Genomic DNA, 13,381 nt, shown 5'->3' with positions numbered 1-13,381 from the left:
CTCGTTTTCTGTCTGCTGAATGCGCGCTGACTGTTTGTGACAAGTAACGGCTTACAGATGAGAGACAGAGCAGCATCCTTGAATATGTACTCCCACTGTGCTTGGAAGCACTTCACACACAAAGGAGACTTTTTTTTCCATTAAGCTTTACTTGTTTGCACAACATACTTGGTATATAATGGTTACTTATGAGGCCTATTCAGATTTTCCAACAACATATTTGATTTCCCAAAAGAATGCTGGTGCCATCATCATCTCAATCTAGTGGGTTATAATACCACAGAATGAGCAATAACATGTATAATATGTGCCATCAGTGTGCAGTTATTTCAGGGAAAATGGACACAAGATCTTTGCCAAAAAATAATACTGAAAGAGAAAGAAACGTGTGAATCACATGACTGTTCTGCTTTCTGTTTCCATCAAAAAAAACCAGCCTGCAGATGATCCAATCAGTCAGTGATGAAGGTGAAACTTCTTCTACACTGAATGCAAAACAGCTGCAACGACTAGTCAATTAATCGATCGACAGAAAATGAATCGGCGACTATTTCAGTGATCAAATAATAGTAATCATTTTTTAAAGCAAATATAGCAAACATTTGATGGTTCCAGCTTCTCAAATGAGAGGTTTCTGTGGTTTTCTTTGTCTTCTGTGATTAAAAAAACTGCATCTAAACTCACCAGAGACTTTATTAGGAACACCTGCGCAGTCGAATGCAGCAGCTCTGCCATAAATTCTACTTGACATTATTAGAAAGGTGATAATTCTACTTTATGTTTAATATTGAGGTCGTAGTTAATCAACTAATCTAGAAAATATTCTGCAGATTAATTCAAATTAAAATAATCGTAATAATCAGTTGCAGCCCTGTGTGTGTGTGTGTGTGTGTGTGTGTGTGTGTGTGAGATGCATAAAGCTCCTTCATCACTACATGTATGTTTCAAACAAGCGACACTGAAATTGTTTATTTTAAAGTATTTTAAAGTGTTTTTGTGTTGTATTGTATTGGAACAGACCTCTAGAGAAACATTACTATGATAATCCTAAAGTAGATCTGTAGTAAACTTGATATATTGACCACGAGTGCCAGTATCTCCTCCTCCCACCACATTTATCAAGACCTGCTGGGAGACTGTAGAGAACATGCATCATCTTAACTTCAGCATGTTAGAAAAAAAGGTTCTTCATGGCAGCATGTCAGCGTTTCTTTCAGAGTACAACGACTCTCCTGTTTAAAGTGCAGGGACAAAGTACACCAAGTGTTTATGCTTTGAGTTCAATGGTTTTTGACAGCTTATGCATGTCCAAAGAGGCGAGAGCGCATGTCCTGAAGTCATGTTCCAGCATTGAACCCAAATCACTCATGACATTGTATCTGTTAACAACAACGCTAAGAAAACATTGCTAAATTCTTTGTGTTGCTCCTTAAAATTTGCAGATTTGAACCATCAGCGATTCCACGTCATCTGTTCATTTAGTCTCATTTAGTCTCTGATCGACTCAGTTCTACCGACCTGTTGAAGTTCAGGAGACTCTGCCAGCGTTGAGACTTAAAGTTCTTGATGTTTTGCGCCTCGTCGAGGATCAAGTACCGCCAAGACTTGCGCCGGAACGCCTGGTGATCCTGCAGCACCAACTTGTACGAAGTGATGCAAACGTGGAACGCGTTAGGCTTAGTCCAACCCTACGAGAGGGAAACGGAAAACAGAATGATTGAAACGTGTTTTTGTCTTTATCGTCATTCTTTGCTACTTTAGGAAACCAGTGATTAAAATAACAAAAGTCCGACATAGATAACTTTAATAAAAACCAGTTAGCTTGGTCATCATTAGCAACAGCAGTTCCTTAAATACATTAAATCACACCTAGAAAAACCAGCCAACTCATTACCTGTCTCTTCAGTTTTCTCTCCTTCTGGCTGCCAAAGTAAGTGAGGATTTTAAAGCCAGGACACCAGCGTTTCAGCTCCATCTCCCAGTTCAACATCACACTGGTGGGGACGATGATGAGGTGAGGGCCCCAGTTACCTAAACACGAGGAGAGGAAGAGACGAGTTCAAATACTGGATAAAAACACTCCCTATAAACTAAAGATTAACCATGCAACTGATCTGGTATTTGTTCCTACAGGCACAACAAGTCCGTTACCTTTCTCACAGGCGAGATGAGCCAACAGAGCGATGGTCTGGATGGTTTTGCCCAGTCCCATCTCATCAGCCAGAATCCCATTAAGCTTTTTCTCGAACATGGTAACCAACCAGTCGAGTCCGATGTGCTGGTATTCTCGTAACGTGCCGTGAAGCAGGAACGGGATGGGGGTCTTGACCTTTTATTGGAAAAATAAATGAGAAAAATGTGTTTCAGGAGCTGCATCGGATTACATTTCTCCACTTTACCAAACAAAAAGTACATGTAGTCTTGCTTTTATAACTCTCTGCTCTGGAGGATCTTCTATTAAAAGTTTCCTCTAGTCACTAAAAAAAAAAAAAAGACATTTCAGGAGGAATAAAAATGTCTTGTGAATATCGGTTCTGACCTTCGTCGTAGCCAGAGTGTAGCCTTTAGGCTGCAGGCTCTCTGCAGTAGCAGCGATGTGGCTGATCTCCTTTTTTGGACGTGAACTGGAGGAAGGAGGGCTGTTGTCTCCCTCCTTTAGCAAAACCTCCATCCCTTCATCTCCGTTGTCGTCGTCGTCGTCGTCGTCATTGTCCTCTTCCTCCTCGCTCTCCTCTTCATCCTTCTCGCTGTCATCCTCCTCTGCGCTGTCTCCCGGCGAATCTGAGAGGTTTGAAAGAAGAAATCATTTAAAAAGTAAAGTATGGAGAGGGAAAATATTTCCTCCTCTGGAGAAGTTGCTACGACGCCGGCTTGTCAGAGCGGGAGCGGATATAAAATTTACATGAGATTATTTCTTCAGAGCTGATTAATACCTGAGGAGGAAGTGTTGCTTTCCACATCACTCTCATCTTCCTCAGTCTCCACCTCCTCATCCCCAGACACCTCCGAGTCAGAGCTGGCTTTGGAGCCGGATGCAGAAGGTTCCTCAAAGTCTGAGGCGTACGCTCCTTTGTACTTCTCCAGCAGCTCCTCCATAGTCATATCTCCTACAGGAGGGGGAGCGGAGACGTGTCGGGTTAGAGGTTCACTATTCACATGCACATATACAGCACATGGATGCATTAAAACACAAGAAGAGCAGCTATGCAGAGGCATCATCTCCATGTAGTATCAAGAAATCATTAATTAAAGAACGTCAAAGCAACACACAGGAAGTAATTCAACGTGAGCGAGCACTCTATTTTTTTTAAGAAGCACCTACCTTCTTTGGCTAAGTCATCCAGTTCTTCTGCATGATCTACATTTCCTTCTACCTTCTCCTGGGCTGCTATGGTGTCCTCCTCATCCTCAGCTGAAGATGAAGATGGGAAGAAAAAATAACAAAACTTCATTAACAGACATTCTTGGACTTTATTTCATCACAAGAACCAAGAAAATATTTAATTTCAGGGCCTTCAAAGAAAATATTGTTGCAACAGTTGTTGCTGTTTTCTCTCATCCAATACCGAGAGTAATCTTACCATCCTCTTCATTGGCAGTGAATTCACCATCTTCCTCTTCTTCCTCCACCGATGAAGAGGATTCATCAGAGCATTCTTCGTCTGAGCCGGAGTCCTACGTAATCCAATGATTCAGTGATTAAATGAAACGCAAACATCTGCGGTTCCTCCGTCTAAGCACTCGCTGCTTATTTCTCTTTGCAAAAGCAACAATGCTTCAAACAACAACAGGCCGAGTTCTTCAAAAACACACCATCGCTGTCATAAGACATGAATTTAATTATATTTTTGATATATTACTACTAAAGATAACATCTGTAAAGCCTCACACTGTTTTATTATTGAGGAAACAACTATTAAAATATTTTTCTTCAGCCTCAAATTTATTGGCTTTTTTATAATTTAATAAACAGCAACAATCTGGCAATTACACAAGTAAAATAATCTACTGTTATGAGATGTGATTAGTCATAAAAGCAAATAATCACTCTAGTTTTAGAAGTCCCCAGTTGAAGCGTATCCACACTAACTATTTGGAAAATGATCTTTTAAAACTTTAACTTTATTGTCCCAAAGCGGAAATAATATGTCCTGCAGCCAAGAAAACACAAGACCAATAACCCTTAACACTACAAACACAATAAAATATGTAAAATGTGATAAAATCTCTGCTGAGGGAACCATAAGTGTTTATAACAACTATGACTAAGTAGAGCGGATACAAAACCTGATTAATCTAACATTTAAAACAGACAATATTTAACATTCAACCTTTGTTTTCACTTGCAAATATTTGGTTTAGATAAATGAGGTTTGTAAAAGAAAACAGGTACCTGAGGCAGTTTGAGAGTGCTCAGTAATTGGTCCAGAGGCAGCATGCCCTCCTCCTTCAGCAGTTCAATCTCCCTTCGATGGCTCTCAGCGTCATTACCCTCCTGCTGCTCCTCCACCTCGATGGTCTCCTCATCATCCTCCTCCTCACATGGAGGCTCAAAGTCTCTGTCTGCATAATGAGATGAGAATATATTTGATTTCTAAAAGAGAAAATACACACCGACTCTCAGATGAACGGATATAATTTGTGTCTAGACTGACTGCTGCAAAGGGAAACCTATTGGATTTTTTCTCCATTGTGTCTTAAAATAATTTGAACATTGAAGCAGGTGTTTTTGCTCTCTGTAATTATTCCTCTTGTTCATATTCACCATATTCAGATCCCTTCATAATGCACTTTCAATCACTGTAAGTGATGGAGGACAAAATCCACAGTCCTCCTTTTGAGAGAAAATATATTTAAAAAGTTGATCTGAAGCTTATGAAAGGCTTCAGCCGTCTGAGTTTAGTCAAATAAAAGTGGATTTCTGACACATTTACTGTGTTTTTAGTTAAAAATGTCTCAACAGACAATGTTTCACTGTTCAGCTGCAGTGGAAGGATCGCAACAAAAAAAAAAAAAAGACTCATGTTAGCTTCAAATACATTTTATGCACAGCTGTGGATTTTCTACCCAGTAACATACATTATAAGTTCATTATGAAGGGATCTTCTAACACCCAGTATGAACAGGAGGAATGATTACGGCAAGAAAAAAAACATTTGACTGTTGTTTTAACACAGACTTGAATCACTTTGATGCCTTATTATATCTCGGTGTGAATAAACTCTTGTAATAAAAATCATTATTAAATGATACGTTTCTCTGGGCTGCATCATCCTGAGTGATAGTGATTTGTATGGTCATTATTTCCTTTCCTTTTATCTGATTATTAATATTTTGGTTGATTGCTGGGATCTCTAGACCTCTCCTTTATTATCCATTGTATTGTCTATTTAGAGTAGAAGGTCTGATAAAGACCCTGCGAGGTCAACACGAGTCAGCGTTTTATCCAACACAACCAGATTAAATAAAAGGCTTTTAATATAAACTCTCTTTGCTCTGCTTCAGAGTGCTTGAAGAACGTTTATTCTGTCACCAATTGTTTCACTTCTTTTGGCCTCAGGAAGCAATTTTGTTAAAACACAGCGCTAACACACACACACAATAAAGGTTTGAGTTTCAATCAAAGAGATTCTTGATGGCTAAGCAGACCGTTATTGCACTTTAGCACCACAAGCTCCTTGTCGGATAATAAAACGAAGGTGGGACCGAACTACCGTCGCTAAGAAACGAACCGCTGCCAAGTCTGTCTTTCCTCTGACTGAGCAAACGTTTAGACTTAAGTTGCTGCTTTAATGGGCAGCAAACTAGTTTCACAGGTTTAACAAGTCTCGAGCTTGTCGGTTACAGCACCCTGGATGTGTTGTGCCAAAAAAAAAATGTTTTATTACATTGAGAAAGATGCATTGAGCTCCAGTAACCAGGTGACATGCATGGTTAATTCTCTCCGAGATAAAATAACCTTGAAAACAGTCTTTTTGTTTCCATTGAGCATTTTAACCTGTGTGGAAGCTGAAGAAGAATTCAGCCATTGGTGTGTAACTATGACAACGTCCCCGTCTGAACCAATGATTCAGCTCTGAAAGCAGCCTCAGTACTGTAACGTGGAGGCAGCGAGCACTTCATATTTCTTGAGTTCAGGTTTTATCAAAAGAAAAAAAACTAAATCCTCACCGTCCTCATCGACGGGAGGTGCCACAGATGTTTTAGGAGGCGAAGGGGCTTTTTCGGCCGGTCTGGTGGGCGCCAACGATTTACTGAGGAGGTCCGAGTATTTCTCCGTCTGTCCGACGATGAAGTCCAGCTGAAGGTCCAAAGCCTTCTTCCTCTTTTCCTCCAGTCTAGACTGCTGCTTGTACTGCACCACCTTTATGGACAAAAGATAAAACATCACATAAATAAATATATTCTGTCACAGAAAGAACGAAAACAGTCAAACACAGGTTTCGGATCCTTTCGGTTTCCGGAGCCTGGAGCCTGTACCTTCTCAACGCTGCTCCAGAAAGCCCGGACCTCCTTCGCGATGGAGGAGGCGACTCTCCTGATTTTAGCGTGTTCGTCTCTCTTCGCCTTTTCTTCTTTTTGCCTCAGCTCCTCGTGGTGTCGCATCACCATTCGTACCACCTGAACACATTCAGAACATACGGTAAACATCATCAGAAATACATAAAATACATATAATATATCTAATCTACACGTTTCCTGACTGTGTGAGACTCGTCCTACCTTTCTGGCCACTCCTCTCTTCCACCGCCTCTCTTGGGCGAAGTCCGCAGAGAGCCACTGCATCTCCTCACACAGGTAATCCCAGTGAACTTTCGGCCGCGGCGGCTCTGTCAGGCGGGTGAGACGCTTCATTGACCAGAAGCCCTCTCGCTTCAGTGCCTGGGTTCGATGCTCTATGTCTGCTTCCTACAGGACACAACGATCAAACCGCTGAGTAAATCATGTCAACACTTTAGTGTAGTTACAGCAGAGTTATGACACCACTGAGCTGCGGTCGGTAGGTTAGGAGCGGCGTTGAAGAGTTTCTGCAACATTTGAACACAAGAATTTTGATTATAAGTCAGTGAAGAGTTTCTAACGGAGCACGTCTCTCCGGTATGATCCACGGCTGAGACCAAATAGAAACACCAAAGTCTAAAGGTTATCAGGGATTGAATGGAGGGAAAGCTTCCAGGTGTCGACAGTCTTGGCGGCTACTTCATCTGCAACTATTTTGTTAATTGATTAATTGTTTCAGTCAAACAAAAATGCCAAAAATTCTCCACTTCAAAGCTCTCAAAGTGAGGATTTGCTGGTTTTATTTGTCATATTTGAAACTAAATTAAATATCCGAGTGTCAATCAAAACAAGCAAACCTCTGAGAAATTGTGAACGCCATATTTTAACATTTCGGTGACTAAATAAAAATAATCTGCAGATTAAATCGATAGTGAAAATAATTGTTAGTTGCTGCCCTTATTTTAATCACTGTGCTCTCGAGCCGTAACGCACTGATACTCTTGATCATTTACATGACCAACGGTCAGTTAAGAAGACTGGTGCTAATTTGCATCTAATCATAATGAAGATTTTGATTAAACCTTTATAGAAATAGAAGAGAATTCAACAGAATGCTTTTATTGTCATTGCACACAGTCGTAGCTCCTGAAAACAGATTCATCCACACACACACACATCCTGTCCATGCAGGCAGGCGACCGCTAAGCAGATAAAAAAATGTAAAAAGATAATAAAAATAAATATTAGATATTTATATTAAGCGCTACTGCAGCTGTGAGATGTAAATGCAAAGTGTACAGATGTTATTGCACGTTCACAATTCCCCCGATTTGATAGTGTTTCAGTTCTTTAGTGCTGTGTGTGTGTGTGTGTGTGTGTGTGTGTGTGTGTGTGTGTGTGTGTAGTGTTAAGTTGGGGGGGGTTCGGTGTTTGTGCAGTTCAGTTCAGTGAAGGCTTTCAGGTAAACCTGTTTTTGAGCCTTGAAGGTCCTGTAGCGCCTTCCAGACGGGAGCGGAGCAGAGAGATGGTGAAACGAGTGTGTAACATCCTTCAGCGTGATTTAATGAGTGAAACTGGCAAACGAAACTCAAATATGTGTTTTTAAGGTTTAAGTTCTGTATGATTTCAAGTGACGGCAAATCAATTAAGACTCTGCTCCAGGAGGTAAACATTCTTTGTTGTAAAACTGAAACCAGCAGTTTGTTTTGGTGATTTCAAATTTCAAACTTCTGGAGAAGCCTGTTGAAGGCATCGATATCAGTCGTCTGAGGATGAAGTGAAAGGCTGAAAGGCACCGCGAGGAAGCTCGAAAACATATTTTCCAAAAATACACAAAAGATAAATATACATAAAATCACACTGGCAGCGTTTTGCGGTGCATCCAACTATCTTCTGAACATTCAAAGTGTCTTATTTGGATTTTCTGACTCACTAAACATCGCTGGTTCTTCTCGGCTCAAACAGCTTCCTCACTACTGTCAACAAACATCTGAGCGATCACTCACGTGTTTAGCCAGCTCCGCCATGTCGGTGTGACGTTCTCCGCGGGGTCGTTGAGGAGTAGACTGATCCGGCGGGGAAGAGGAGGAGTTGTAGCCGCTGACAGAGGAAGGAGACACGAACTTGCCGTGAGGACCCCGGAGAGGTGAGGACTTCTCCCGCCGCGGGGTGGACCAGTCGCTGGCGGGCGAGGGACCCGGGTAGGAGGAGGACGAGGTGGAGGGTGAGGCGGGAGACGAATTCACTGTCACCCTGTCTGCTATCCACTGACGTACCTAAAAAAAACGAGGGAGACGGATGAAGAGAAAACAATTTAAAAAAGAAATAAATAAACGGATGAAGGTGAAAGCAATAAGATTCACTACGATAAACAGCCACATGCATGAATTAGATTATAGCGCTCAGAAGAAGCATGAATTAGGTTAGAGCAAGCGTTGAGGAAAAAGCATTTATTAACTGGGCATCAGATATATTCTGTCAGCTTTCCTTTCATGCATTATTGTAAATCATAAAATAGCTGAAGTCAAAAATGCTCCACGTCATTAAAAGTGACAGTGCCTGACTAGGAAGTGCTTGTGAATAAATATCCTGTAAAACAAAAAACAAAAGGAGCCTAATCTGAGCGTCTGCCAACCACCACTTACCTTTAGGAACAGTGTCTTTCTGTCTGTCCTGCTCTGTCCATGCTGGAAAACACACATGGCTTAGCATGCGGCCAACTCAAAAGAAATTAAATCACTAAATAATTTAAAATAAAAACACTGTTCACACCAGTATCATCATCATGATGGACAACATGCAGAATGATGCCGTATTTAAAAAGAGTATAAACATGCCGGCATACCTGATATGAATCACAGATGCATAATGACATGATGGCGTGTTTCTTTTTTTAAAGATGTGACAGTGACAAATATTGCTTTTGTTTTCGGCCGAGGTAAACCTCCTAAAAACGATTTCTCTTCTCAAGTTCAACTGTCACATATTAAAAACTACAGAGTGGCAGCTCACCGCGACCTGTAAGAAAAAAAGTTGTGTCGTTCCTCAGGATGCTGAGTGTGAACTGACCAACTCTGCTTTGGTGCATCGTTTGGATTAGAAAGTAAAAATCAGCTTTAAAACAATAAGAAGCACCGAGGAACAGCTAACGAACACATCTGCATCACAATGAAACAGCTGACGACATGCCCAGATACAGATTTTTACATTTATCAAACACTGTCTTCTCTTCAACTCTGCCCTTGTTTTCAGGAGTCTTACACAACAACCTTAATTTTGCATTCAAGGACGACCACTTTGGTTTTATCTGGCCCAATATTCAGCCTTTTTCAAATTCATATCATCTGTCTTCCTGCCTCTAGATCCTCAACCCTGCCAAGACTCATTCTCTCTTCTGTCTAGCCTCTTCTGTCTAAATCTCTGATTAAAATGGATTTAATAAACCGATTTCTCATCCTCCGTGAAAATACCTTCTGCGACGAGCTCGGGGTCTCGCTTTCCGTTTTGTCTGCGTCCGGTTCTTCGTCGCTGCCTTCCTCCGGGCTGCTGACTTGTCCTGAGGTGGCCTCGGTTTCTCCCAATGTTTCGTCCTGCTCCATCTCTTCACACTCTTCCTCCGCGTAGAGGGAGTCAAGCTGGCTGACGGGGTCATTAGACGCCGATGCTGCGAGCATGTCGAGGGTGTGAGGAGTAGCGGGTGGGGTGGCGACATCTTGGGACGCGGGATCTGCTTCACTCGTTGAAGTTTTAGTAACAGTTAAGGCCTCGTTGTTAGATTTGCTTGTGGAGGTTGTGGGGGTGACAGACGCAGCCTGGTGAACTGCGCCGCTCATAGTGGGCTGCTGCACCTTGACGGGAGGAGCCGGTGCAGGAGTTTTATTGACGGGGAGCTGCGTCTGGTCTTTCTGGCTGCTGAGAGCCACGGACGCGCATAAAGAGTCCGCTGCTGCAACAGTTTGGGGAAGGCACTCCTCAGAAGCCGTTCCAGACCAAGAGCTGTGGGCATTGGCCAGCTTGTCGGCTGCATTCTGTTGCTTGGACACCTGTGCCAAAAGGGAGGGTGGGTGTTTCAGGAGAGGAGTTTCTCCCGGTTTAAGGAGGAGCAGCTTTGGATTTATAATACCAGAAGTGTGAGTGATGAAAGCCTCTGGTTTGGTTTCTGCGGTCGCAGCAACATTCTGCGATGGAGTCTCTGACAAAGCAGGGGTTTCTTTGGTCCCTTCGTGTGAAGAAACACAAGCCTCGGGCTTCGTGGCACTTACAACAGTGACTCCTGGGGTCTGATTTAGAGAGGGCTGACTTTCTACGACGTGCACTGAAACAGAAACGGACGATTCCATCCCCACGTCCTCACTGGTAACCACTGGGGATATGAGAGATAATAAACCAGTTGTTGCTTCTGCTTCCTGTTTTTGAGAAACTGTTTGAATTACAGGAGAGTCACTGACTGCTGCATTAACATGTGAACAAGTTGTCACGATCTGTGCACCAGTGTCTGTCTGTTCAACAGTGAATGAGTCAGCTGTAACAGCAGCTACTTCAACTAAGCAAACCTCACTTGAGTTAGCCAATTCAACAGCTTGGTTAGCGTCCAATACCAAATGCTGTCCGACAGCAGCTACCCTTGTGTTTTGTACGGACAAATTATGGGAATTATTGTTAGTCTGTATTTGATTTGCATCGTGTGATAAAGGCAAGGGCTGCTGGGAAATTATGACAGTTCCACTTTCATTAATTGTGTGAATAGATCCTACGTCCTCTTTGACAGTGTACTCCTCTGAGTTTTCTAGTAAAGCGTTGAATAAGTTCACCTCGTATTCTGGAGAGTGAGGCATCTGTACGCTACTACTGGCACAGACGGTCTCCTCAGCAACCTCTTCAACTAAGCTGCAAAACTCATACACTTCTACAGGTTGAGAGTCTAACTCAATACCTGCCTGAACACCTTCTTCATACAGCTTTGGTTCTCCAGATGTGTGCTCAGAACTCAGCTGGTTAACAATGGCGGCCTCGCAGACGCTGCCGTCTTCTCGTTGCAGGAGGTAACTCTGATTCAGACGCATGTTAGACCAGTCCCCGCTGATGTGGGTCCCCTCCCTGACAACCACTATTTCTTGAGCGTCAGCAGAATGCACAAGCTCAGCAATCAGTGGCGTCTCTGTTATGGGAACTTGGTCGGAGGGATGAGATGTTTCTGTTTCAACGACCTGCTCTGCTTGCAGTGAGACGACTACGCCCGTGTCAAACAGAGGGGGGGCAGCAGAGGGTTTTGAGGAAGTCTCTTGCAAGGACTCTGGCTGGGACGTGAAGTCAGATGTGGCCGTGTCAGTTTGTTCTTCCCTTGTGCTACTCTCCACCTGTTCTCCTTCGAGGGGATCACAGGCGCTCTGGATGTCTTCTCTGCCAGCTGTGCTGCTGGACACTGAGCCCGCTTTACCGGGAGAAGTGTATAATCCAGGAAGCGTTTCTCTTGCCTTTGGGGTCTCAAGTATTTCAGCTGAGGGAGGTTGTGTTGCTTTGTGAGAAGTGTCAACAAACTCTTTAACATGCTCGGACATCTCGACTGACTCCAAAGAAATAGCTTCCTGTATTTCTCTGGTATCATCTGAGATCTCCTTGATGATTTTAGGTTGTGGTTTTGACAGGTCAGTTTGTCCTCTCTCACTATTGTCAGATACGGGTAAAGGGAGTGGAGGCGATTTTGAGTCCTCGTGACCACCTGCTGACTGCTTCGTAGCCCCATGTTCTGTGGCGTCTTGGGCTTTAAGACCAATACTTGATTGTGGGACAGGAGGAGATGAGGCTGTGAAACACATTTGAGATTGGGGTTGTGAAAGAATATTTCCGCCTGTGTGCTCTTTTCCGCCAAGTTCCAAGTTTGTTCCAGTCTCTGATTTATATTCCAACGTGACGGACTGTTGCTCCTTTGTCCCCGTAATAACAACAAGTCCAGCACCTTCTCTAGGTGGCTGAATCTGGCTTGTCTGGCTATCTGAGTGGCTTTTCTCTTTATTAGTTTGTGACCCGTATTGCAGCTCTTGCACTGTGCTGTCAATCTGTGTTTCCGAGGCAAGAGGAGGACAAAGGGGGGCTGGAAGCCTTTGCATCTCAGCGGAGGAGCTACAGTCCTCAGTGAGGGATGTTGGCATGGACCTCGCAACTCCAACAACTTCGGCAACGCTCTCCTCAGCGGGGACTTCCTCCGAGGCGCCGACCTTCGCGTCGCCGCTGATCGGGAGAGTCTCAGGCAAGTCGGTCGGAGGGGCGTTCTCCATGACAAGGAATGCTGAGTCGTTGCTCTCCGGCAATGGCACAGTGGACGGATTGGTGAACGGAGGGACTGGGCGGGGGGCAGCTGCGACCGGCTGCGGGGCATGCCGAGGTGACTCCCCAGCCACATTCTGTGCAGCCTGGGGGTTGCCACCCAGCACATCCACAGCCGGAGAGGCACGCTGCCGCACCCCCTCCTCCCCAGAGCTTCCTTCCTCTGTGCTTCCCCGGCTACACACTGCACCTGGGGGGTGACACAGTTTGTTAACAAAGTGCCTGGACAAAGTGGGTTATTTGCTGAAAGGCTAAAAATGTAAAGGGACAAAAAAAATAACTCAGCACAAACAAAAAAATACTTTATAGAAAAGGTAGGCAGTGCTGTTGCAGTGTTTTTTCCCCCCTTCAGCTACAGAACATGGTATTCTTCTCACCGCCTACCAGCCATTCGACTCACTATCATATAAAAAAGCAGAAAGGCATGCCCTACATTTAACTTCAAGTCAAAACAATATGATTTTTTTGTAGAAAAACTTGAAGCCTGTGACCAAAAGAAAGTCCATAAGCAGATCCTCAAACGTTGAGCATAATGTTACATTCAGAATTGAGCGTG

The 13,381-nt window shown here is 43.5% G+C and overlaps 1 protein-coding gene across 3 annotated transcripts in view; it reads right to left on the bottom strand.

The window, feature by feature from the left end:
- Positions 1-13,381, bottom strand: part of srcap (Snf2-related CREBBP activator protein) — a 34,877-nt gene that overhangs the window by 19,769 nt on the left and 1,727 nt on the right. For 2 of the 3 annotated variants that reach the window (XM_067576916.1, XM_067576918.1), the window contains exons 3-16: positions 9,972-13,015; positions 9,147-9,188; positions 8,508-8,777; positions 6,724-6,909; positions 6,481-6,621; positions 6,172-6,364; positions 4,394-4,563; positions 3,582-3,675; positions 3,323-3,412; positions 2,934-3,107; positions 2,540-2,781; positions 2,152-2,329; positions 1,895-2,031; positions 1,519-1,688 (exon numbers count right to left, since the gene is read on the bottom strand). In XM_067576916.1, coding sequence (XP_067433017.1) covers positions 1,519-1,688; positions 1,895-2,031; positions 2,152-2,329; positions 2,540-2,781; positions 2,934-3,107; positions 3,323-3,412; positions 3,582-3,675; positions 4,394-4,563; positions 6,172-6,364; positions 6,481-6,621; positions 6,724-6,909; positions 8,508-8,777; positions 9,147-9,188; positions 9,972-12,776 — 4,892 coding nt within the window. In that variant the 5' untranslated portion in view covers positions 12,777-13,015. The remainder of the gene's footprint in view (positions 1-1,518; positions 1,689-1,894; positions 2,032-2,151; positions 2,330-2,539; positions 2,782-2,933; positions 3,108-3,322; positions 3,413-3,581; positions 3,676-4,393; positions 4,564-6,171; positions 6,365-6,480; positions 6,622-6,723; positions 6,910-8,507; positions 8,778-9,146; positions 9,189-9,971; positions 13,016-13,381) is intronic. The other variant, XM_067576917.1, reaches the window with a different exon arrangement.

Source organism: Thunnus thynnus, chromosome 20 (assembly GCF_963924715.1).
Source record: "Thunnus thynnus chromosome 20, fThuThy2.1, whole genome shotgun sequence".
Classification (NCBI taxonomy): Eukaryota; Metazoa; Chordata; class Actinopteri; order Scombriformes; family Scombridae; genus Thunnus; species Thunnus thynnus.
This window is presented reverse-complemented; position numbering and strand designations above follow the sequence as displayed.